The 25,476-nt window shown below is 31.9% G+C and overlaps 1 protein-coding gene across 3 annotated transcripts; it reads left to right on the top strand.

The window, feature by feature from the left end:
- Positions 1-723: 723 nt before the first annotated feature.
- On the top strand, positions 724-15,172 carry LOC148197318 (cuscuta receptor 1-like). 3 transcript variants are annotated; one of them, XM_088093028.1, is made up of 12 exons: positions 724-1,080; positions 1,191-1,334; positions 1,483-1,641; positions 1,712-1,861; positions 1,951-2,034; positions 2,164-2,319; positions 4,269-4,424; positions 4,546-4,701; positions 12,112-12,186; positions 12,426-12,578; positions 12,666-12,815; positions 12,952-15,172. In XM_088093028.1, exons 1-12 carry the CDS (start codon positions 741-743, stop codon positions 15,117-15,119), a joined length of 3,891 nt encoding a protein of 1,296 aa, XP_087949154.1. In that variant the 5' UTR covers positions 724-740; the 3' UTR covers positions 15,120-15,172. The 3 variants fall into 3 exon arrangements, with proteins under 3 accessions (XP_087949154.1, XP_087949156.1, XP_087949155.1); XM_088093030.1 differs by lacking the exon at positions 2,164-2,319; XM_088093029.1 differs by lacking the exon at positions 12,426-12,578.
- Positions 15,173-25,476: the final 10,304 nt, after the last annotated feature.

The following is a 25,476-nucleotide window of genomic DNA, read 5'->3' as shown; positions in this document are numbered from 1 at the left end:
AACATTTATAAGTAATTTAAATAGTGTAAATTTATTTTTAATTATAACATAATTATTGAGAAATGTATGTTTTAAATTCATCTCCACCTTTGGATTGAGCTCAAGTGATCATCTATAAAAAAAGTTTTTCTCTTTCTAATGTGTAATTATTTTTTTTTATTTTAATCTTTTAGTAATGTTTTTTAAAATTCATATAATTAATAATAATAAAATAATTACTTATATTTATATTTTTATCCTAACAACCTTTTTAAAATTTAAATAATTATTCATAATGATAAAATTATTTACGCAATAAAATAGTTATCTATAAATAAATTATAAAAATTAATCACTTTTATAATTATCTTTTATAAATATTATTTTATAATTTATTGATGCTTTTATTTTAATAAATAAAAATTATTTTATAATTTAATAAATTGGAAAACTATAAAATTAAAAAGTATCGAAGTAAATCTGGTGGAATAAACAATCCTTAAAATTTTCTCGTTCAAATAAGCATTATAATTCATATATTAAAAAAACAGAATGAATGTATTTTCATTAGTTTTTTTTAAGCCGTCTCTTGTTTTTTTATTTTTATAGAAATGAATTAAATCAGTTTCATTCTCTAAAAATTAAAAAGTCACTTACCAAAACTTACACGTGGACTTTCTAATTCAAATTGAAAGTATAGATGCATTGGAACATAAAGTATTTAAGAGAGGGAGAAGTTGTTGATTCGATAAAGAAAAAAAATGAAGAGTGTGAGCGTGTGTTTCCTCATTTTCCTTTTATTGGAAATAATGTGCTGTGAAGGATGTTGGAAAGAAGAGAAACAAGCACTTTTGGGTTTAGATGATACTTTCATCTCTTGGAACGTCGACACAGATTATTTCATCTCTTGGAACGTCGACACAGATTGCTGTGAATGGTATGGAGTGTTCTGCAACTCCTCCACAGGGAGAGTGGCCCAACTCCATCTTTACGGTGTCTGGTGGAAGTCAACAGTTAATTACTCGGATTTTTCTGTCTTCAAAGATTTGAAGAACCTCTCCTTGTCAAATAACAATATAGTTGGTTGTGTTGGGGATGCAGGTATTCTTTCCTATAATTCTATTGCTCTTTTGCTTACTCAAAACTACAAATCTGTCTGTTATGTTTTATGGAATACTCATTATTTCAACTTTCTTTTACATACTTTCCAGAGTTGCCAAATCTCGAACTCCTTGACATGTCTGATAACAAGCTGGATACTGCTGCCAGTATTATATCTTGTTTGGATGGCCTTCCATCTCTTAAGTATCTTTATTTAGGGGATAACAGCTTCAATACATCTTCATTAAACCACGGTGAGACTAGCTATTTTTTATTTTTTTAAGAAAATGACAACAATATTATTTTTTATTATCATGAAGATCTTCTAATTTTTTATACTATATATATCTTTTTTTTCAAATTTGTTGGGTTCTTTCACAACTTTTGGTGTGTATATGTAAGTTTTTGAAAGTGTACCAAAGCTGCGTAGTAATCTGAAGGCCCTTGACATAAGTGAGAACCATTTGACTAATGACATCTTGCCATATCTGGAGGGATTCACATCTTTAAAGGAACTGTATTTGGCTGAAACTGAATTGGACTCGGATTTTCACTTTGAAGGTATTTTCCACTTCATTAATAAAGCTGAGCATTTTTACGTTTTAATTAACGAAGGATATATTCCTTACAGGTTTATGGTCAAAATTGAGGAATCTTGAGGTCCTTGACTTGTCCTTTAACAACTTCAACCAAACTGATATTGGCTATGCTCTTAGTGGACTCTCATCCCTCAACTCTTTATATTTAAGACACAGTGGATTGAGTTGGAGATCAATTTGCAGTACGTTCCCGTATACTTTCCATATTACAAATCTTCATCATTTGTTATTTTATGTTAGAAAGCATATCTAACAGCCTATAAATTGTTAGATATATCAAAATTGAGTTCTTTGGAGAACCTTATCTTATATGAGAACGACTTGAAGGTGTCTGAAAGTATATTGTGGGGTTCAGGTTAGTTGTGATTAGTATTTGATAGCATTTTATATTTAAACAAGATATCACTCCCTTTCAACAAATGCATCCTTCTTATTATTAATTAGTGACTACTGATGAGTTGATGCTTTCAATTCTTTTTATCAGAGAATGAGACATTTAAATGGCCAACCAATTTACAATATCTAGACTTGAGAGAAAACAGTTTGAGTAACAGATTTCTTTTATCTCTGATGGGCCTTCCACATCTCCAGTTTCTTGATTTAAGCGACAATCAATTACAAGGAGGACTAGATATAAGCGGTCAGTATTTTTATTCATTATTTTATTATAACATTAAAAAAAAATATGGTGATTACAGATAAGTTGATGCTTTCAGTTTTGTTTTATTCTGAGTGAATAGACTCATAACCACATGTTTCCATTTTGTTTTTATAAGAAAATGAAACAATTAAATGGCCAACCAATTTACAACATCTTGAACTGAATTCAAACCGTTTGAGCAACAAAATTCAAAACTTACTTTAAAATAAAATTAAATCTTTTAGATCAAGTTATGTTATATTTTCTACTATCTTTTAGAAGATCACTTTTGATTGGAAAAAAGATTAATAGTTGAAAGAAAAAAGTTTAGAAATTAGATGAAGAAAAAAAAATTACAGATAGTGAAATTCGGAAATTTTTATACTTAACATAATTAGAACTTTGATTTTTGTTATTTTTAAAACCATTTCTACTAAACATCTAAACAAATCTTAGAATCAATATATAAAGTAGTTGCTCTTTATTGAGTTTAACATTTATACAATGCTAACGTACGTAAGAAAATCTATTTAATCGATCAATTGATATATCATGGTTTATTTTATTTTTAAGATAATCAATATTTCAAAAGTCCATAAATTACAACACGACTGTTTATATCATAAAACAAAGTATTACACTCTTATATAAACTATCGATTTATTTATTCATTATAAGAAAAGCTTATATTAGGATTGCGTTTCCACTTTATATGAACTATATTTTTATTATATTTGGATCATTCATCTTTTAAAGTTTGAATTATGAGTGAAACTAAATTTCATTAAAATTATGTTTCGATTTTTTTTAAATATTTGTGTTATGTTTTAATTCGGTTTTGAATTATGTTTGATTCAATTTGATGAATTATGTTTTGAATAAATTTATTTTTTTATTTGACTTATGTTTAAATTTAATCTAAATTATTATATATGACTAGATAGCATTGTATTAGATATTATATAGTGCAAAGAGATAAATAATATTGATGGTCTGAATAATTTTTTCGTACTAATTAATTACTGACGAAATTGGTTTCGGAAGTAGATAATGCGAAATTTTACACATAGGTAGTATTAGCAATTAATATGTCCAATGTTAATTTATATCCAATGATGACCGTCTCGGGCATAGTGACCACAAACTTCTACCAGCAGCAAGTAAATTACCTACATACGAGAGATTGTAAGTCTTCCATAATGTCTGAATTACTGCCACAAACACATAAAAGTTTATTCAACATCTATCTGTGTTATAACGTTGAAAGTTATACCTCGATTACAAATAAATTTGATTTATAATATATAATTTAATTTATAAATCTTATTTTATTAGTAAATTTTATAAGATTGAATTAGATTTAAAGTTTATTTCTCAATTTAATAACATAATTATGAATTAAAATTTATCTTAATAAAATTTGATGTTTGTTAAATTAATTATTCTATCTATTATTAAATCATTAATTATCTAATTTCATACTTAATATGTATATGCATAAGTGTTAAGGTGTATTAAAAAGTTTAATATGGATTACAAATATAATCAATGTATAATATATAAATAAATATAAAAGTGTTAATGGACTCTCATCCTCAATTCTTTATATTTAAGACACAGTGGATTAAGTTGGAAATCAATTAATAGTAGGGCCCATATACTTTCCATATTACAAATCTTCATCGTTTGTTTTCTCATAAGAAAGTATATCTAAGAGCCTACATAAATGGTTAGATATTTAAAAATTGAGTTATTTGGAGGTCATTGACTTGGGAGAGAACTACTTGAATGAGTTTGAAATTATATTATGGTATTCAGGTTAGTTGTGATTAGTATTTGATATTATTTTATATTTAAACAAGATATCACTTACTTTCAAGCATATGCATCTCCTTATTATTAATTAGTGATTACTGATAAGTTGATGCTTTCAATTTTGTTTTTATCAGAGAATGAGACATTTAAATGGCCAACCAATTTACAATATCTAGACTTGAGTGCAAACAGTTTGAGCAACGAATTTCTTTCATCTTTGAAGAACCTTCCACATCTCCGATATCTTGATTTAAGCTACAATCAATTACAAGGAGCGCTAGATATAAGCGGTCAGTATTTTCATCCTTTACTTTATTACAACATTAAAAAAATGATTATATATGCTTTCAGTTTTGTTTTATTTTGAGTGAGTTGACTCATAACACATGCTTTCAATTTTGTTTTTATCAGAGAATGAGACATTTAAATGGCCAACCAATTTACAACATCTACACTTGAGGACAAACAGTTTGAGCAACGAATTTCTTTCATCTCTGAAGAACCTTCCACATCTCCAATATCTTGATTTAAGCGACAATCAATTACAAGGAGCGCTAGATATAAGCGGTCAGTATTTTTATTTTATTAAAACATTAAAAATTTCAGATATTATATTATAATATTTTAGAATTAATAAACATACATACACTTGATTACAAGTCATAAGTAATTTCATGTTAAGATAATTAAGATTAGAAATATCCACAAACTACCGTATATATAATAATTTATATTATAAAATATTGTAAAAGAAATACACTTTTATTAAGTAGATGTGACTCCTTTCCAATATGCATTCCTATTTTTATTTATAGTGATTACAGATAAGTTGACCCTTGTAGTTGTTAAGAGTAGATAAAATTTGTTTAATTATTGGTAAAAGAAATATATTTTTTTTATTTTTTTTATTGACGGTCAAAAACCTTCGGTAAGGCCGTCGGTAAGTGACATGCACATTACTAACGGATTTATCGAAGACTTTTGGCCGTCGATAAAAAGAACGAGAATTTTCCCGCCTATTATTTCGCTTGACGATATTACCGACAAATTTACCGAAGGCTTCTGACCGTCGGTAAAACAATAGAAATTTTCTGGCCCCAGTTTCGCATCCAGTGCCAATATATGTGGCAAACATTCATTTCTCTCCATCTTAGTGTAATACTTCTTTCTATCGCTGCTCTCCACCGCCACTACTCTCCACCACCGTTGCTCTCCACTACCGTTGCTCTCCACCATCGCTGCTCTCCACCATCGTTGCTCTCCACCACCACTACTCTGTTGCAATCCACCACTGTCCACTTTTCAGCCTTTCCGACAAGCTCAACTTTTCTGGCGAGCTCAACTTTTCTGGCGATCCATTGCAAAGTTGATTTTTGCGATTAGGAACATTTCTCTTACAAATTTGAGAATTGCAGAGAAACTCTCCATGATTCCCTATGATTTTAACTATTGAAAATAAATTGGTTGTTTGATTCTTTGGAATTAGTTTGTTACTGACGTGATGCTTTTTTGGTGACGGAGTTAATGAAAACGAAAAAAAAATGACACAGAGGGATGAAGGAAGAAGAAGAAGAAGATGAACCAGATCGCGGTAATTACCATGGATTTACTGAAGGCCAGAAGCCTTTGGTAATTACCGATAGTTTTACCGAAGGCCAAAAGCCTTCGGTAATTACCGACGGCTGAAATATCTGTCGATAAAGGTTACCAGTAACGTTTTTACCGACTGTATTTTGACCGTCGGTAAACGATAATTACCGACGGATTTGATACATTACCGATAAATTAGGACTGTCGGTAATATCAATTATTTTTGTAGTGTCTCTCAAGATCAGCCCCACGTTGCCTCTTTATGCTCAATGCTTTCCTCAAACTCTCCTCTCGCTTCTCAACTTCAAACAAGGCAACTAAATGTGATGACTGTTCTCGTTTTAAAATCTCCTTAATTTCAACTAGTTCTTGCCTCCTTTTATGCTCAACAAAAAACTTTTCAAGTTCATCAGCCTTCATTCTCAGCTTATCATGCAACCTTTGATTTCCTTTAGCTTGTCTCAACCTCTGATGTTGCTGCTCTAAAGATGGAGATGAGGATGGACGTGCGTTGTCCTTAGTCTCTAAAACTTGTTTCGTCTTGTTAAATTCATGAGTATTTTTGTTAGTTTCATCCCTTTTACCCTATGTCATGTTCAATTGTTGTTCATTCTTAGGTAGAGATTTCTGGAACTTCATTTTTAGGATTTGGGAATCCTCATCCTTGTTTGGAATGAAGCAACAGGTTCAACCTCAATATGCGAAGATTAATCAACACGAACAGAAATATCCCTAAATTTGAGGACATTGCCACCTCTGCTAAGGATCGAGAATAACTTTGGGGTCCCCTTATAAGTGACTGTGCAACCACATGAATTTTCACCTACCATAAACCTTCACAACATCGTCTCCAAAAGACAACATTGGACCACCAACAACAACCTGAGATGAACCCTTCTTCACTGTTGCGATCTCTTCCTTAATGTTTCATTAGCCGCACATGATTCTTAAGAGCTCTTTAGCGTTGCATCTCGCTTCGTTTTCAACTCCAAAACATCTCTCTTTTTCTGCAACAACAACTTTTCACTTTCCAACCTAAGCTTATCCGCTTCTTCTTGAAGCTTCGTCTCATTCTGGAATCGCACAACGAGGTTTTTCAATTCACGTTTGAGACCTTCATCATCACAGTTTTTCTCTCTAAGGAGTATGTCGAAGCAGAGGTTCATCTCCTTGATTCGACTATCCACGAAAACCAAAGTATTTGGTTTCCAATCCGAGCTCAGCATACACTTCATCATCCTTCGCTTCAGCCATGTCATCATCTTCATGTATGACTGTATCATGAATCGGCTGCTTCTGAGGACGTGTGAACTGAAGATAAGAATTTCATCAAAGAGCTATCGACAAATATTTTTAAACTTCACATAGAAATACTAATAAAAAAGACATTATACTTGTGGAGTAGCGATGCGTGACATGATCAATGTTCTAGGCCAAGCTATAAATGATCCTATGGCCTCCCCCACAAAATTAATTTCTGGAGTGGGTACAGGCACCTGAGCCTGGGGATCCCGAATCTCGTCAATCGTCACACGCACGTGGTGGGGTAATATGGGAACACCATGAATAGTCTGCCCTCCCTCAAGCACTCGTCCGACAGCCATAATGCATGGGGGATCCCCATCAACCAACAACTCATATTGATCGCTCTATGATTGAAGCTTCTGGTCTATACTGCTTCTTGACATATCCTGTTAAGATCTTCATGTATCTTTCAACTGGGTACATCAACCTTAAGAAGACCGGCCCACATATTCGAATTTCTTTGACTGGATGAACAATCAAATGTACCATGATATCAAAAAAAGAAGGTGGAAAATACATCTCCAATTGACATAGTAGTCTTATTTCTTCATTTTCCAATTCATCTAAACCTCGAGGGTCAACAACTTTCTTGCAAATGGCATTAAAGAACAAACTCAGACGTGTCAGAATACCCCTAACAGAAGGAGGTAATATGCCTCGAATAACAACAGGTAACAATTGTTGCACCAATACATGACAATCGTGAGACTTTAAACCAACTAACTTTAACTCTTGCATAGAAACAAGGTTACTAATATTTGAAGAATAACCTTGTGGAACCTTCACACTTCTTAAATAGTTACAAAAACTTTGTTTTTCTTTTTTAGAAAGTGTGTGACAGGCTGGGGGCAGATAGGTGCGTCTTCCTATTATCTGTGGATGTAACTCAGATTGGATTCTCATGTCAGCCAAATCTTGTCGTGTTTTTATTTCGTCTTTGTTCTTCGCTTTGAGGTTTAATAAAGTTTCGATGACACTGTCACAAACATTTTTTTCAACGTGCATCACATCAATACAATGTCTAACATCAAGTTGACACCAATATGGAAGCTTAAAAAATATTGATCGTTTCTTCCAAATGTTTTTTGCAAAGGTACTTTTATGATGTTTTCCAAACACAATGTCAATGTTTTTGACTTCGTTGTACACCTGTTCACCATTCCGGGGTCTACACAAAACCTCATCCTCAGCACTTCCATTAAATGCTTTTTTCAATCTACGATAAGGATGATTACGAGGAAGGAATTTTCGATGTCTTGTATATACCGTCTTCTGACCATGCTTCAATGGAAGGTAACTAGTGTTTTCTTCACATATGGGACATGCAAAATGACCTTTAACAGTATAACCGCTCAAGTTTCCATACGCTGGGAAATCATTTATAGTGCAAAACAACATTGCACGCAAACGGAACTGTTCCTCAACATGTGAATCAAACACGTCGACCCCTTCTTCCCACAACAATTTCAAATCATCAATTAAAGGTTTTAAGTAAACATCAATGTCATTTCCAGGTTGTCTAGGACCCGATATCATCATGGACAACATCACATATTTTCTCTTCATGCACAACAAAAGAGAAAGATTGTAAATCATCAACATAATTTGCCATGAATTGTGTTTGCTACTGAAGTTTCCATAAGGATTCATACCATCAGTTGCAAGTGCAAGTCTTAAGTTTCTTGGATCTGCACCAAATTCTGGAAATTTTTCATCAATCTTTTTCCATTGTGGTGAATCAACAGGGTGTCGAAGAAGATTATCGCACTTTCTTTCGTCAAAGTGTCATTTAAGGTTCTTTGCATCTTCTTTAACAGAGAACATACGTTTGAACCTAGGTATTATAGGCAAATACCACATCACCTTAGTAGGTGCACCATCATTACCTTCATTAGCAGTGTTTCTGTCAGATTTCTTTTTAAAACGGGATAAACCACATGTTGGACAATACTTTAGCGAATCAAACTCCTTTATGTACAAAACACAATCATTAGGACAAACATGTATCTTTTGATATTCAAGACTCATTGGACATAAATTTTTTTTTTGCCTCGTAATTACGAATAGGTAGAGTATTATTTTCTGGAAGCATCTCCTTCAACAACTCCAACAACTCGGTGAAACTTTTATCGGTCTATCCATTCCTTGCTTTTAAACTAAACAACTTTAAAGTTGCAGACAGACGTGTAAAGTTCGAGCATCCTAGGAACAACAGTTGCTCTGAATCATTAATAAGAGAATCATACAAATTAGCTCTTCCAAAATTATCTTCATCGACATCACGTATCATGTCCTCTAAATGGTCACTCATCCATTCTTCCACATAATTCGTTCCTCGTGACGTGGTAGGCTGGTCTAGTACTTCTCCATGCCAAGTCCAAACGGTATAAGTCCTCATTATGTCGTACATGAATAGATGGTCACGCACATTGCCTAAGTCTTGCCGTATTTGATTAAGACAATGAACACAAGGATAAAAATATGTCCCGTTCACAGACTTAGCATTTTGTTCAACATATTGCAAGAACTCCGAAACACCCTTATCATATTCTTCATTGATGCGACGTTCATTCATCTAGCTTCGATCCATACTATGTTCGTAAAATCATCAGTTTAAGTTTTTTAACTCTCACAAGGTTAGGCCCTACCCATTCAAAAAAATTATTTTTCATAATTTGCTAAGACACGTGCAAAGAAGTCTACATTATAAATTTGATAAGATTTCAGCAGCATTTCGCATTGGTCTCCGAAATACATGAAATGAGAGTAGTCAACGATGACCACAATCAAATATGCATACGGAGAACAACACAAATAATGAACCGAAACTTTGTCAATCTTATCCATAAACTCCAACTTACATGTTATTGCAAATTATGAAAAATAATTTTCTCAAACTGTCCAATCGGACAATTCAAAATTTAATACAAACGATTAAAAGATTAATTGTTTGTGTTAAATTTCAAACGGGAACTAAGTTTCACTCAATGACTTGATACTTATAATCTAACATGCCAATATAATAACACAACTAATACATGCATATTCAAAAGCCAATAACACATGCAGACCTTAAAGTCAAAAACATGCATACGCAAAAGCTAATAAAATGTATACACAAAACCCAATAACATGCATCCAAAAAAATTATCAACAAAGAAGCTAACCGTTTTAGCAGATTCAAAAAGAAATTGAGGGAAATGGAGGAGTGCATGACCTAAAACGTAGGCCAAAAAGAGTAAAAAACGCCGCCCAAGAACGCAAGAAACTGCACTAAAACGCACCGAAAACGATTTTTAATTGGTTCAAATCAAAGATATTTCATCAAACAGTAATTTAATAGGAGTAAAAGTAAATTTAAATGGTCCAAAAGAGAGAAAACGCACATGGAAATGCAATGCCGCAGAGAGAAAATGCGGAGAAGACGATGAACAATGAGCGTAACTCCTCGCGGGTTCATGATTTTAGTATAAATGGCACTAGACGTCGGGTATTGGGGCCCCGACGTTTATAATATTATAGACGTCGGGACACTAACTAATATGACGTCTTTCTGATTTGAATATTCATATTCGCGGGGGCATTTAGATGTCCGTTAGAGGAGCCCCGACGTCTATAATATAATAAACGTCAGGGCCCCTCTAATGGATGTTTAAGTGGCTAAAAAAAATAAACTCTTCAACTACCATGTCAGCCCTTTAGACGTTCGTTGTGGGAGGGTCCCGATGTCTATAATATTATAAATGTCGGGGCCCCTCTAACGGACGTTTAAGTGGCTGAAAAAATAAACTCTTCAACTACCCTGTCAGACCTTTAGGCATTCGTTGTGGGGGGCCCGACGTTTATAATATTATAGACGTCGGGACCCCCCCACAACGGATGTTTAAGTGGCTGAAAAAATAAACTCTTCAACTACCCTGTCAGCCTTTAGGCGTCCGTTGTGGGGGGCCCGACGTTTATAATATTATAGATGTCGGACCCCCCACAACGGACGTCTAAAGTCTCACTTATTTACGAAAATGCCACCGATCAATTATTTACGTTGGTGTTTTCGTGGACAGACGTCTATTGGGTGACGTTAAAGGCCAATTCTACACTAGTGATTATAAAAAAAGTATTACAGATATAAACTAACGATAGTTATTTATTCACTATAAGAAAAGCATATTAGGATAACTTTCTTTGGATTATGTTTAGATTATATTTGGACTTTTATCTTTTAAGTTTTGGATTATGGGTGAAACTAAACGTCATTAAAATTATGTTTCAATTTATTTGAATATTGGATTGTGTTATGTTTTAATTTGATTTGTATTAAATATCATTCAATTTGATGAATTATGTTTGAATAAATTTAATGTAAATTATTATATATATGATTAAATAATATTGTATTAGGTATTATATAGAGCAAAGGGATAAATAATTTTGATTGTATGGATTATTTTTTTCGTACTAATATATTACTTGACAAAATTGGTTTTGGAAGTAAATAATGTGTGTGAAATTTTACACATAGGTAATATTAGTAATTAATATATCCAATGTTAATTTATCCAATAATGACGACTTGCATGCCGTGAATAACGAACAACGATTTCTAATAGTAACAATTTACCTACATATGAGAGACGGTAAGTTTTTCATAATGTGAGGCCCAATTACCCACTCATGACATCACAACACTCATAGATTCTCTACATTTCTCATGAATGTTATCATCAATATATAACTGTGTTTTTCAATGGTTATTTGTCTAGTCTTTGTTTCTTTATCAAATACTTAGTCAAAGTATTGCAACTCTTTTATGTATTATGCTTGCTAGAAAGATTTCTAACTATCATTTCTACCTCTTTTTTTTCTATGAAAGTGGTGTAAGTAAATATAGTAAAAGTTAAAATTTACATTAATATCTTTCATCATAGTCAACTTTTAGAGGTTAAACTTAGACTAACTTTTTGGACAAATATTACTTTTAGTTATTTGAAAGTAAACTAGTTTTGTAATGCTTCTGGGCGAAGAAAAATATAACTCTTCACATTAATGTTTGTTGACTTTTATTAATTCCTTTTTTTTTTGCAGGATTATCAACTTCATCCAATTTGACGAATCTTTATCTAAGCGATAATAATATCCATAATTTTGTTAACCATCAAGGTATTAAAGAAAAAATGATTTAAAATGGTTTAATTTATTGTTTAGAGACAAAGAAAAGATATATTAGATAAATTTATAATACTAACACATTAATTGTAGAATCCCATAATTTTCTCAAAGTTGGTACATTTACTTTGCACAAAATATATTTGTCACCTTCCTAAATGCATATATTATCTATCTCATTTAGTCTAATGCTTATTTACATTTGTTTTTAATTTAATTGACATATCTTTCAGGCTTAAAAGGTCTCAGTGGATTGGATGTCCTTGATTTAGATTGGAATATGATAGATGGAAACAAACTAAGAGAGTCATTACGAGCTTTATCATCATCCATTAGAAAGCTTTTTATATCTTACAATAACTTCAAAGGAACAATTTTAGCTGAAGGTAGTAATATTAATGATTTTCACAAAGATAAATTAATTTCCTAATTGTGTTACATTAAGATTTATATATATTTTTTGTACTGCGCAGATTTTCATGATTTAAGTAACCTAGAACGTTTGACATTGGATGGAAATAATAACATGAAGAATGTATTTTTCCAAAGTATTGGAAACTTGACATCCTTGAAAGCTTTGTCTCTTGCATACTGTCATATAAATGACACCCTTCCTGAAGCTGGTAATTATATTATTATTTAACGTTATTCATGAAATAGATGTTATATACCATTTTTCTTAGTTTCATTGAAATCTTTATACCTTTCAGATTATAACCTTTGTTAGATGTTTTCTTGTTTCTTCAAATTTTCATTCAGATTGGTCTAAGGTGAAGAAGTTAGAAGAGTTAAATCTAATAGACAATGGATTTGAAGGATCTCTTCCCAATTCTTTTGTTAACATGACATCTCTTCGGATATTGGAACTTTCTCAAAATAATTTCATTGGAAGGTTTGATTCTAACATTGCAACACTTACATCACTTGAAGAATTTGGTTTCAAAGAAAACCAATTTGAAGTTTCTATTTCTTTTTCGTCATTTGCCAATCATTCAAACCTTAAAGTCATCCGGGGTAAAGGCAATAAAATCATAGTGGACTCACAACATAATTTGCGCACTTGGATTCCAAAATTTCAATTAAGTGAACTTAGCTTGTCTTCAAAAATTGAGACTAGCTCTTTTCGGCTCCCGAGATTTCTTCTTTATCAAAAAGATTTAGTTACACTAGATTTCAGTAGTTTGAAGTTGGAAGGAAGGTTTCCTCATTGGTTGTTAGAAAACAACACAAAATTGACTGAAGTAACTTTCAGAAATTGTTCTATGACTGGTACTATGCAATTACCATTGCATCCCCTTCTTCAGTTGAAGAGCATTGATGTGTCTAGCAATACCATAATTGGTGAAATTCCAAGTAAGAATATCAGTTCAATTTATCCAAATTTGAAAAATCTAAATATGTCTAGAAACCGCATCCAAGGTTCAATTCCGCGTGAGTTTGGCCAAATGAAATATTTGTCAGAGTTGGATCTTTCAAACAACCAATTGTCTGGAGAAATATCAGATGACATATTTGAAGCTGCACAACAACTCGTTTTGTTGATACTTTCAAATAATACGCTCGAGGGGCCCATCTTTACAATACCCGCTAATTTAGGGTCTTTATCATTAAATGATAATAAATTTAGTGGTAAACTTCCAAGCAATATTTTTTACACATCCATCAATTTTTTGGACGTAAGCAATAATCATTTGGTAGGAGACATTCCAAGCCTGTTGACAAATTTTTCAAGTTTATCGGAACTTAATATGTCCAATAACCACTTTGAAGGGTCCATTCCATTACAATGGACACAACAGCTTAGAGATCTAAGATATTTAGATATCTCCCAAAATAATTTGACTGGTCTTGTACCATCATTTCTAAATTCTTCTGTGAAATTTATCCATTTGAGCAATAATCGTTTAACAGGATTGTCCAAAAAGATGTTCAATGGAAACTCTCCTTTAGTGATGTTAGACCTTAGCTACAATGAAATATCTGGCAACATTCAAGATATGATGCAAGACCTTAGTTATACAAAGTTGAATTTTCTCCTTTTAAAAGGTAATCACATTAGTGGGAATATACCTAAGCAATTATGTCAGTTGATAAATTTAACCATGTTGGATCTTTCAGACAATAAATTTTTTGGAGAAATTCCCCATTGCTTGGGGACAATGCCTTTTGATAATAAGAACCTTGATCCATCATTGAAAGCATCAAAGGGAAGCTTCAATGTTGAAGAATATGCTCAAGGACCATTACCATCAGAGCATAAAGAGAAAGCAAGTTTCAGTACAAAGAGAAGTACCCTTACTTTCACCGGAAGCATTCTTGGTTACATGTCTGGAATTGATTTATCCCTAAATAAACTGAAAGGAAATATTCCACACGAGCTTGGAAACTTGACAAGAATTCGAGCATTGAACTTGTCTCATAATGATTTGACTGGACAAATTCCAAATTCTTTCTCAAATTTGAAGCAAACAGAGAGTTTAGATCTTTCTTTTAACAAGTTGAGTGGCCAAATTCCTCCTGAGCTCAATGTCCTAACCTCACTTGAAGTATTAAGTGTGGCACACAACAACTTATCAGGCCCAATACCTAAACAGACAAACCAATTTGCCACATTTGATGAAAGTATCTACGAGGGTAACCCATTCCTTTGTGGACCTCCACTACTAAAGAGCTGCAATCCATCTTCTGCAATTTTTCCAAAGAACTTAAGTATTGATAAAGACAATAATAGTTTGGTGGACACGTATGTCTTTTGTGTGAGCTTTGTTGTATCATACACATTAGCATTGTTAGCAACCATTGGAGCTTTATACATCAATCCTTACTGGAGGCAAGCATGGTTTTACAACATGGAATTTGTCAGTTTAAATTGTTATTACTTTATTGTGGACAATTTTTGTAGGTTTTGTAATGTGAGGAATATGTAGCATGAACCTTGTATTCCTAGGATATCTATTTCAGAGTTATTCAATAAAGTAAATCATGCAATTATTTATAAGTTAAGATATGTATATAATAAATAAACTTTTACTCAATGTATTTCTAATTTAAATGAAACCTAACTTTAACCAACAAATTCATCACATTTTAACAACATATATGAACTAAACTCAATTGAAAAAATGTAAGATATTAACTTCTTACATGGAGACATCTCGTATTACAAAAAACACAATTTTGATATTCAATAACTTTAAGATGTGTGTTGGACTGCAAAACCAACGACAAGTGCATCAATCGTAGTATAGCAAATGATAAATATCGTTATCTCCCAAAAGACTCATGCAACACATGACATCAAAGTGAAAAAAAACAATAAACTCTTTTTGGTATTTTTATCAAATAGTTTGTGTGTAAGAAATTTAACATAGAGTATCTACAATTTGTTAAAACTAGAGTTCATCCACTTTATTCTCATGCATTAATAATCATCTCAATTCCATATTCAAGCCAAAATCACAATTATACTTAAAGCCTATCCCTAGTGACTTTGCACCTATGATAAACTCATCAAGTTCCAATTCCTTGAATCCTCAACAAGCAACCATGCATTAAGTTCAAGAGTTTTAAGATTATTAATGTATCATGTTCTATCCCTGGATACAAGCTTCATTAGATATCCAATTTCAGCTCTAAGTTCATTTCATATTTCCCAATACATCAAGAACTACAATTCAAGCCATGGGTGATCAAGCCACAATAAGCATTAAGCACAAAAATCAAATACTAACTTTGAAATAGAAAAGCATATTTATTAACATCACAAAATACATAAGATTCAGTTTATTACATCTAATCTCAACAAATAGGAAAAGCCCTTCATGGAGGAGAACTTAGGGTTTTACAAAATTGAAGAGATAAGGAAGAAATTGAAAATGTAGAGAGGTGCACAACTTTCCTCAAGTTTCTTTGCTGTTGTTCCATGCTCCAATTATGCTTCCCCTTTGCATTTTCACCTCAAATTCATGTCTGTTAAAAAAGAATGTCTTAGTTTCTCACACCAAGAGGGGGTGAATTGGTGAAGCATAAAAATATAAGCTTTCAAAATCTTTTTCACAAAATAGAATGTCTTTACGCTTTTCTTGAATCGCAAGTAAATGATATGTAATGAAGCAATTCACTTAATCGAATACACAAACAGTTTAATCGACTATAATGAAAAAGTGTAGGATTAGAGAATTCAAACGCTGGTTTTTATACTGATTCGACCAAACCTATATCCAGTGTCCTTCCAACCACAAGAAACAAATGTACTATAAAGATTAAGGTTTTTACACCAAGGTTTTTATAGCGACCTCATGTAAAAAATGTAAAACACCTCTCTAACCCTCTAATCTAATATAGGCAGTAAACAATACAGACACGCAGCAAGAACACCCTCTTCTGTTGTCAAACCCTTTGAGCCACCCTTAAAGTCAAGAACACAATTCTTCTTCCTGTAATCACAACAGGGAAACCAGCCAATCTTCACAGATTGCAAATTCTTGATCGCGTAGAGTACACCTCTTTGTGCAGATTGATCACACGTTCAAACCCAGCAAATCTTGCTTCTCAAGAAACCTCTAAGCCTTGATCACCACGGTCAACCTCTGGTTCTTGGAGATTTTCTTTTCCCTGTAAGGAATCACAGTGTTTTCTGAAAGATATGAAAGTGTTAAAATCCAAAAGTCCTTACATAATTTAAATCAGCGTCAATTTATAGTATTACACACATCAAACACATTTCAATCGATTTAGCTATTAATCTAGTCGAATACACTTTGCAGTTATAACATACTAACAACAATCACAACATTTAATTGAATGCACATTTAATACAATCGACTTGCAATAAATGCTTGGTCAACATATTTAAAAATATGATCGGTATGTCAGTTGTGACAAGCATTTAACAGTTTTCAAAAACTTCACAGACTTAATCGAATACAAGAAGCATACAGTCGATTAAGTAAAACACTTAGAACAATTTTTGAAAACTTTTCTCTTCAAAATATCTCATAGCACACTTGAAAAGAGTTTGTGCAAACCCACGAGTTTTAATCGATTCATCCCATAATGTAATCGACTTAAAATTGTTGTTTTGCCACACATTAAAGTTCAACCAAAGTGCTTATGGTTTTTCATTTCCGAACACTTATGTTATGCATACACATATAAAATCACATAGTAAACACAATGGTATGCTTTACACAACACAATAATGTTCACACATATGCTTGTACAAATATAACACAGTAAGCAAAAGCATATAACATGTATAACACTGTATACACATGTGTTATTATTAATTATGTGTTGTCATCATCAAAAACACAGTCATCACTGAGATTGTGTAGGCGGATGGTAGTGGAGAGTTGGGTGTTGGCGGTGGTGAATAATGGGAGAGCTGCTTACAAATAGAGCAATGGTGGCGTCACGGTGGCTTACCATTCTGGCATCGAGAGCAATAGGCGAGAGAGGGCGTTGGCGGTGCTATCTCTGAATCGAAATCGGACCGAAGTTGTTGGCGGTACTGTGGCGGCACGACGGTGGATGCACGGAGAAGACGACAAAGGCCACTCGCGAGAGAAATCGAAACGGAGATTCGCCTTGCAGTAGTTCGCGTTTGGTCTCTGGTCGAAGAGAAATCGAAACGGAGGTTTGCTTTGGTCGAAGAGAAAGAAGGGCTCTAGTGGAAGAGAAAACTCTAAGAAAGGAGGGGCTCTGGTGGAAGAGAAAACTCAGAGAAAGGAGGGGCTCGGTGGAAGACAAAGAACTGTAAATCATTTTGAAAAAATAAAGCAAAGGATATTACCTCGGTTTCACAAGAACCCAAAGCCGTATGCGAGCTACTAAAGCGGTTCTACTCAAACCAGATGCCTAAACATCTTTAAAAAAATTCAAAATAATTCTATATGCTTCGGTTTGCTTCAAAACCGAGGTCGTGGCGTATTTCAGCACCGGTTCTGGATAAACCGAGGTAGTCCTTGCTGCAGCGTACACATTTTCAGAAGAAAATCAGAGACTCTAGACACCGGTTCTGCAAAGGACCGAGGCGGTATTCCCTTGGTCACTCTGACTTGCAGAGAGCAGTAGAGAGTAGGTGAGTTGCAGAGAGTTTTATGCCTCGGGTTCTTTCATAACCGAAGCAGTATCACCTATAGGCACCGGATCGTTCATAACCAAAGCATATAAGTTCCCGTTAATTACAAAAACGCCACCGCATTTTAATATGCTTCGGGTTTTTCAAAACCAAAGCATATTAGACGCGTTCTAAAGTTGTTTTTTTACTAATGGCATGAGAACGCGTCTGGACTCCAATGATAGTGATACCAACAGTATTCTGGTCGCTTGGGCGAGACGAGCAAAATCATGTGTTGTCGATTAAAACTGATGTTCGAACGATAGTGATAACGGTGGTAGTGACAACAACGACGATTGTAGTTGAGCACGAACGATGAACATTTTTCCAAAAAACTTGACTCTAAATATCATGTTGAATATAGTAAAAATTATGTATAAAATTAATCTCTTTTGTGTTGAATATATATATAAGATTCTTTATTTATAATAAAAAAAATATGAACTAAACTCAAAATATAGATAAAAAATAATAACTATAAAATATCTAATACTGTAATATATAAAAAGTTTACCTTTTTTGTTTGGGTATATCAAGATGCTTTTACTTCTATATACTTAACTTTCGACATCATTAGACTTTATTTCCTCTTTAGCCCCAAATATTGTATTAGATTCAGTAATAATTACTATATAGTTTCCTTTCCAGTATATATCCTTACAAAGACTTTTACGCCTTAACAATTTATTTTATTGGTGGATATGGTCAACATTCATACTTTTGTAAAATAGAAATTGAATGTTTATGGTTAACATTCAATGGTATATTAAAAAGTATGGAAAGGACAATAAAGAAAAAAATTATAAATTTGCAATCAGAACAATACGTATGATAATAAAAACAAAGCACATAAAAAAAAAATAGAAACAGAAAAAAAATAATGCATGTCTTGTCTCCAAGTTCAAACGGTTACGAAGTTTTATTCTTTTCTTATCTTTCCTTTTGTTTAAATAAAATGTAATTATTGGTTTGGTAGACAAAAACATTTTAAGTTAGTTTTTATTTTTTAAGAGATTTCAATTACGTCCTAAGTTCTAAAAGAAATTCCAATTACTTTTTAATTTTTGAAAGAGTGTTTCGATTATATTCTCTTTTTAAAAAAATATTTTAGATGTATGTAGTTTGGGTATATGAAGATGCTTTTACTTGCATATACTTAATTTTAGACATTATTGGACTTTATTACAGCGCCAAATATTTTATTAGATTCAATAATAATCTTACTAGTTGAACAAATTTGTAGATATATCCACGGTCAACATTCATATTTTTATAAAATACAAATTGAATGTTTATGGTCAACATTCAATGGTATTTAAAATGTGTGAAAAGGACAATGAAGAAAAAAATTATAAATTTGCAATCAGAACAAAATAAAAACAAAGCACGTGAAAAAAAATATATAAACAGAAAAAAATAATGCCGGTCATGTCTCCAAGTGAATCCCCTATTTCTTTCTACGGAGTTTTTTTCTTTTTTATGTTTTCTTTTATTAAAATAATTACTCGTTTGGTCTTTATTTTAATTAGATCTGTTTTTTAAAATTTTTTTAATTACGTTATAAAAATTAAAAAAATTAGTTGAATTTAAATTTTTGGAAAGTTATACTAATTAGATCTTCAAAAAATTTCTAATAAGCTAAAAACATTTTACATGTCAATAGTTTATTTTTTATTTTTTTTATTTTATTTTTTAAAAGAATTTGTTATATATTCCTATTGTAACACGTCACCATCGACGTAATAAGTAAGTGTTAGTCTTAAGTATTATTATCTTAATTTTAATTCTATTTATATATTTTTTTTATTCAATTCAATCATAATTTTTCTAAAAATAGAACAATATTGACTACCTCCAAATTGTAACAAAATTTATTATTTGTATAATGTTATACTAATATTTTTATTAAGAATTATTTTTTAACATATTACACTATTATATATTATTAAGTCAGGTTTTGTTAATTCATGTTTTTTATAAGATTAAAACTAAATAAGTATAAATATTTTTTTAAAAATTAATGTAATGGTCTGAAGATTTTATAAAGTCATTGGGTTCTAAATTGACAAGTCAGGCCCATTGACCCAAGGACACTTGAACCTTGGGATGGGCTCTTTCCTTGCAAGTCAGATTTCATTTCACAGATTCCTCTCTCTCTAGAACAGAAACCTTGCCCTAACTCAAGTGCTCTGACTTCTCTTTAGGTTTCCAGCCATTTCCACCGATTGAATCCTAATTTGGTGGTGTTTTCTTGTTCCTAGAGTCAAGAGCTACGAAACCATCCGATTGATTTTGCGTTCCAGCGGGTAAGTAGATTTTCCCTCTTTCCCTTCACTGTTCTTGTCCTAGGTTGTACCATTTTCTGATTTCTTGTGCCTTGTGTGATTTTGTCTTTCATTCTCGGTTTATTCCGACTGAAAGAGCTAAAGTCTAGCACCTATTTGGTGATTTATAGGTTCTGTACAGTTTCGCACGGTATAGGGGGTACTGTTAGAGCATCTGTGAACTGTGTTGAGCAACCCACCAGGTGAGGGGAGCTAATTATTTTTCTTTAAATTTATTGCTTGAATCTGATTTGTAAATGTATACATGTTGAATTTTGGACTGTCGTGCGATTTTTTACGGTATTTTGGATTTTTAGTATATAGGATGGTTTGAATTGAACTAGTGTACTCTTGTGAAACTGTGTTATAACTTTTATTGTATTGGGTGTTATAATTGAAACTGTGGAATTGTGCATGTTGTGATATGATTATTTTAACATGTTTCGAATGAGTTGGTTGGCTGAAATTGTTCTGGTTTGAGGGTTTGGAGTAAGATTCTGTAATGGCATTGATATGGGTAGTAAGTAGGTATACAGACATTATTTTAGATTACCGTGAGAGGAAATAATATATATATATAAAAAAAAATTGGCAATTGAGGTTTAGAGCATAACAGATTAGTTTAGGTAACTTAAATAAATTAATTAAAATTGGTTGAGAGCCTTTCTTTGTTGGTAGGATAGAGGGGACTTAAAAACCTGAGTTGGCACATCCCTGATCATAGAGCAGCCCTGGCCTGGTCCAATCAGTTGTGACTAGTCATATGTGCTAGCGCCGAAGGTGAGTCTGATGCATTCAAACGTCTGAACCCTCTCCGGTGACTAATTGGGTAGCGATGTGAAGTGGAGAACAAGTATTTTGTGGTAATGAAAAATTTAGCAAGAAGTTTCATAATTAAGGGAACATTGTAAGTTATTTAGAGATAATAAGTATGATATTATATTATATTATTAATGTATAGATTATATATATAAATATATATATATATATATATATATATGTATGTATTATATTTTTATGAATCTAACAAAAGAATAAGATGCAAGTTGTTTTCTTTTTTTTTATTTATTATTTCATTCAGTATATTAAATTTGCAGTGATAAAATTGTTTTAGTTTTCAGAGATTATGCTATTATTATTTTTACATATAATCCATAATTTTTATCTTACTGTTTGGTAATAACATGACAATATCGTCTATAGTTTTCAGAGAGATGATTGAAATTGGTTGTGGAACATGTTTTGTTATATATGATTTGATATTTAAGGCTTAAATATGTGGTTTGATTATAATTCAAAGGTGTGTGAATTGGGAAAGACTGAAACATGATTTCATGGTTGCTTATGGTAGTTTCAAATGTAGAATCTCTTGGTGAGATTCTTAATGTTTTAAAATGAAAAGTAGGGGCTCAGCCTTGGGAGTCATTCTGACGCTCCAATGGTCAATCATACTCACTTAGAGAGGTTGAATCATGTGGTGAGGAGTAGCAAGAGGTCCTTAGTCTTGGGGGCTCCCAGTATGCCTCAAGGCGTGGAACGGACTAACCTCGTGAGTGTGGCAGGGTGGGGAACCCAAGTTTCATAAGTCACCACGGGTGCAAGACTCGCCATAGCCCGACTATCATTTTAAAGTCCGGACGAGTCAAGTCTAGAAATTAACATGCTTAGGTTGTATTTCTGAAATTATTTGGTGTGAGTTATTTCTTGTATGTATATGCTTAAATTGAGTTGCATGATTTTATATAATTAGCTCACCCTTGCTTGTTTGTGTTTGTGTTTATTGCATGCTTTTTCTTTTGCAATGATCATCCATTTGGATGTGAGTAGAGGAGAATGAGGCCTCAGTGGAGAATGTCCTGGCGGGGAATGAGGAAGCAACTTCTTAGTCTCTCTAGGAATTCCATAGCTTTCCATGTATCTGAACAATTCTAGTTCTTGTATTTTGAAGTACTTTAGTATTCCACGTTTTAAAATTTCTTCTACATTCCGGATTACTATAATCCCTAAATTTTAATTTCTTAGAACCTTATTTGCTATTTTATTATTCTAACTGTTTTCTATTATTATCTATGTTGACGTCTTAATTTTTATACCTGCATGAAGTATAATATTGGGATGTCACAATTAATATATTATTAATCAATATTTTTTATAAGAATAAATTAATTAATACAATTTATATAAATAATAAATTTGGTCCTTTTTTAATTAAGACTAAATTTATTATTTATATAAATGTTATATTAATATTTATATAAAAAAATTAGTGATTAAAGTCATGTTTACCAAAACATGGGTTAATAATATACAATGTAATATGTTAAAAAGTTATTTTAATAAAAAAATAATATAATATTTATACAAATAATAAATTTTGTCTTAAATTGGATAGGAATAATATTGCTCCATTTGGAGAAAGATTAAATTGAATCAAAGAGAAATATAAAAATTAAATTGAAATCAAGACAATGACATTTGACATTGACACATGCAATATTCTGTCACGTGTCATACTAGGGACCTGACATATGGCAACAAAATTTCTTAAAAAAAGTTAAAAAAATACATATTGATATGTGGCATATCATTAATGTTGTTCGTTTTTTTTTCTCAAAAGACTTTAGACGTTTTTTTTCGTAAGTTAGCGATTGAATTTTTTTTTTCAAAAGTTAGGATACGAATAGAGCTTTTTTAAAAGTGATGAAACGTTCTAATCAAAGTGGGATCAAACAAGTAATGAAGCCTTTAAATAAATAAAACTTAGCCTCTTAATGGCAACTTAAAATTACTGATATATAATTAGATATTCTGTAACATTTAATTATATTTATTTTCAACACAAGAATGATTTGATTTCCTAAATATAAATATTTACATTAAAAAAAGTTTATTATTTTAGACAACAAACTACTAGTATGGTTGTCTCTTTGATCCAACCACTTTCCATTCCCTTTACTAAAAGGCTACAAAAATAAGATTTATCCTTAAAATCACTTTTCAATTATATATGATGAATAATGTTAATTATTCTTATTGAAATTTGGAGTGTCATGACAGGTACCAAGATTTGTGTGGTGGCTTAAATGTCCCTAATGGTTAGAATTGAATCCTCGTTGTCTAAAGAGGAAGATCCAGTTACGAAAGACTCTTTGACGCTCAAATGAGTAAAATAGTTTAGGATCTATATGAGAGTAGAATAGTGAGTATGAATTGTGTGTATTTCTTAATGAATTACTGTGTATTTATAAGGTTTCTAGAGCCTATGAGGTTTGTTGAGAAAACTGATAATATCAAGAAAATATAAAATAATCTCAAAAAAATATAACAACTTATAGTTTTTATGTTAAATTATTAACAAAATAATAATAATAATGCAATATTTTACTTGGTTAACCATATATCCTATTGATATATGATATTAAAAGACATTATAATGTAATCAAGCTACTAAGAATTAGTAAAATATTTTATTAATATATAATAAGTGCACTAACAAATATCTCTTAGAATATCATGTAACCACTTCAGGTTAGTAATGTTGAATGAGCCTTATTAGGCTATGTACATAAACTCGCATAAACTTGGAAGTTTGATTAGCGTAAAGGAAATGTTTGTTGCAATTATAGTTAGTCCTTAGGCCGAGTTGTAGTTGGCTTTATGTTTGCAATTGAATGGACCATTTTGTTGGACTATTTGTGGTCGTCGTTGACTTTATAGGTGGATTGGCCGTTTGACCAAGTTATGAGTGGTCGTCTTTGACCATAGATGTTGTCTTGAGCATGATCTATATGCCAATGAGTTAATGTAGAACACAATCTTCTTAATTAAAAAAGTTGTTTTGAACTTTCAAGTTGTGCATTGACTAGTTTGACTTTTGCAAGTTGCTTGTACAAATCTAGGAAACATTTTTGTAATACGAATTGTTGGTTGATGTTTTGTAGGATGGGAGAAAAAGTTTACTTTCCATCACTTGTTAAAGTTTAAGGTGAGATTATAGATAGTTATTTTTTTTAAAGCCTATGAAGTTACATCACACCACAAGATAATATGGTACGTGACAAATTCAAGTCTACATTTTTTAAAACAAATCACCTTAAATTTTTAAGATAAAAAATCATATCAAATACTTGTTTAACCAATGAGTTTGTCAAATGTGAAACCATATCTAAGTTTAATTCTAATTAAAATATACAAAATTAATTACTAAATGATTTGTCAAAAAAATCAACAAATGATTAACGTCTAAGAAGCTTAAAGAAACATATAAAAAGACTTATGAGTTATCGTTATAGTACCTAAGCTTAAATTTCATATCAAGAAATATCAAACAACTTATCAAGAAGTGTAAGAAGATTGAAGCACTAGATGACAAGATCTTAATTAATGAAAGAATCCAATTAGATATTGGACACAATGAAAATTTTCTACAAAAATTGTCAAGAGTGTTACTCCCTCCACCACCACACAGTGCTCCTTGCACCTCCTCATTCCTCTTATGCCCTTCTAAATATTTAATTTTTTGTGATTAAAATTTTTAACTTTCACCAACATAATTCATGAAACGGATGTTAGTATTCTTTTATTCTTAAACGGATATCAAGATCTGCTGACGAATATCTACCTCCGTTGAAGATAAGAGATCCGTTTTTCTTTCGGTTTTTCCTCTTGGAGCTTACTAGTAGAACTAGAAATTGAGTCGAGCTCGGGAACCCCTTCAGAGCCAATCATCGAGCCACTTTCCTGGTACTCTTCATCTTCTTTAGTTTCATCCTTCACATCCTGGTTAACATCGACAATAATATACACTTCCATCAGAATATAAAGGAGCAATGAAGAAGC

Source organism: Vigna umbellata, chromosome 6 (assembly GCF_029865625.1).
Source record: "Vigna umbellata cultivar VRB3 chromosome 6, Vumbellata_1.0, whole genome shotgun sequence".
NCBI classification, from domain to species: domain Eukaryota; kingdom Viridiplantae; phylum Streptophyta; class Magnoliopsida; order Fabales; family Fabaceae; genus Vigna; species Vigna umbellata.
This window is presented reverse-complemented; position numbering and strand designations above follow the sequence as displayed.

Coding starts and splice junctions, on each gene's coding strand:
- LOC148197318 (XM_088093028.1), top strand. CDS start 741: ATGAAGAGTGTGAGCGTGTGTTTCCTCATTTTCCTTTTATTGGAAATA. Junction 1,081..1,190: donor TGGTTGTGTTGGGGATGCAG/GTATTCTTTCCT, acceptor CATACTTTCCAG/AGTTGCCAAATCTCGAACTC. Junction 1,335..1,482: donor TACATCTTCATTAAACCACG/GTGAGACTAGCT, acceptor TGTATATGTAAG/TTTTTGAAAGTGTACCAAAG.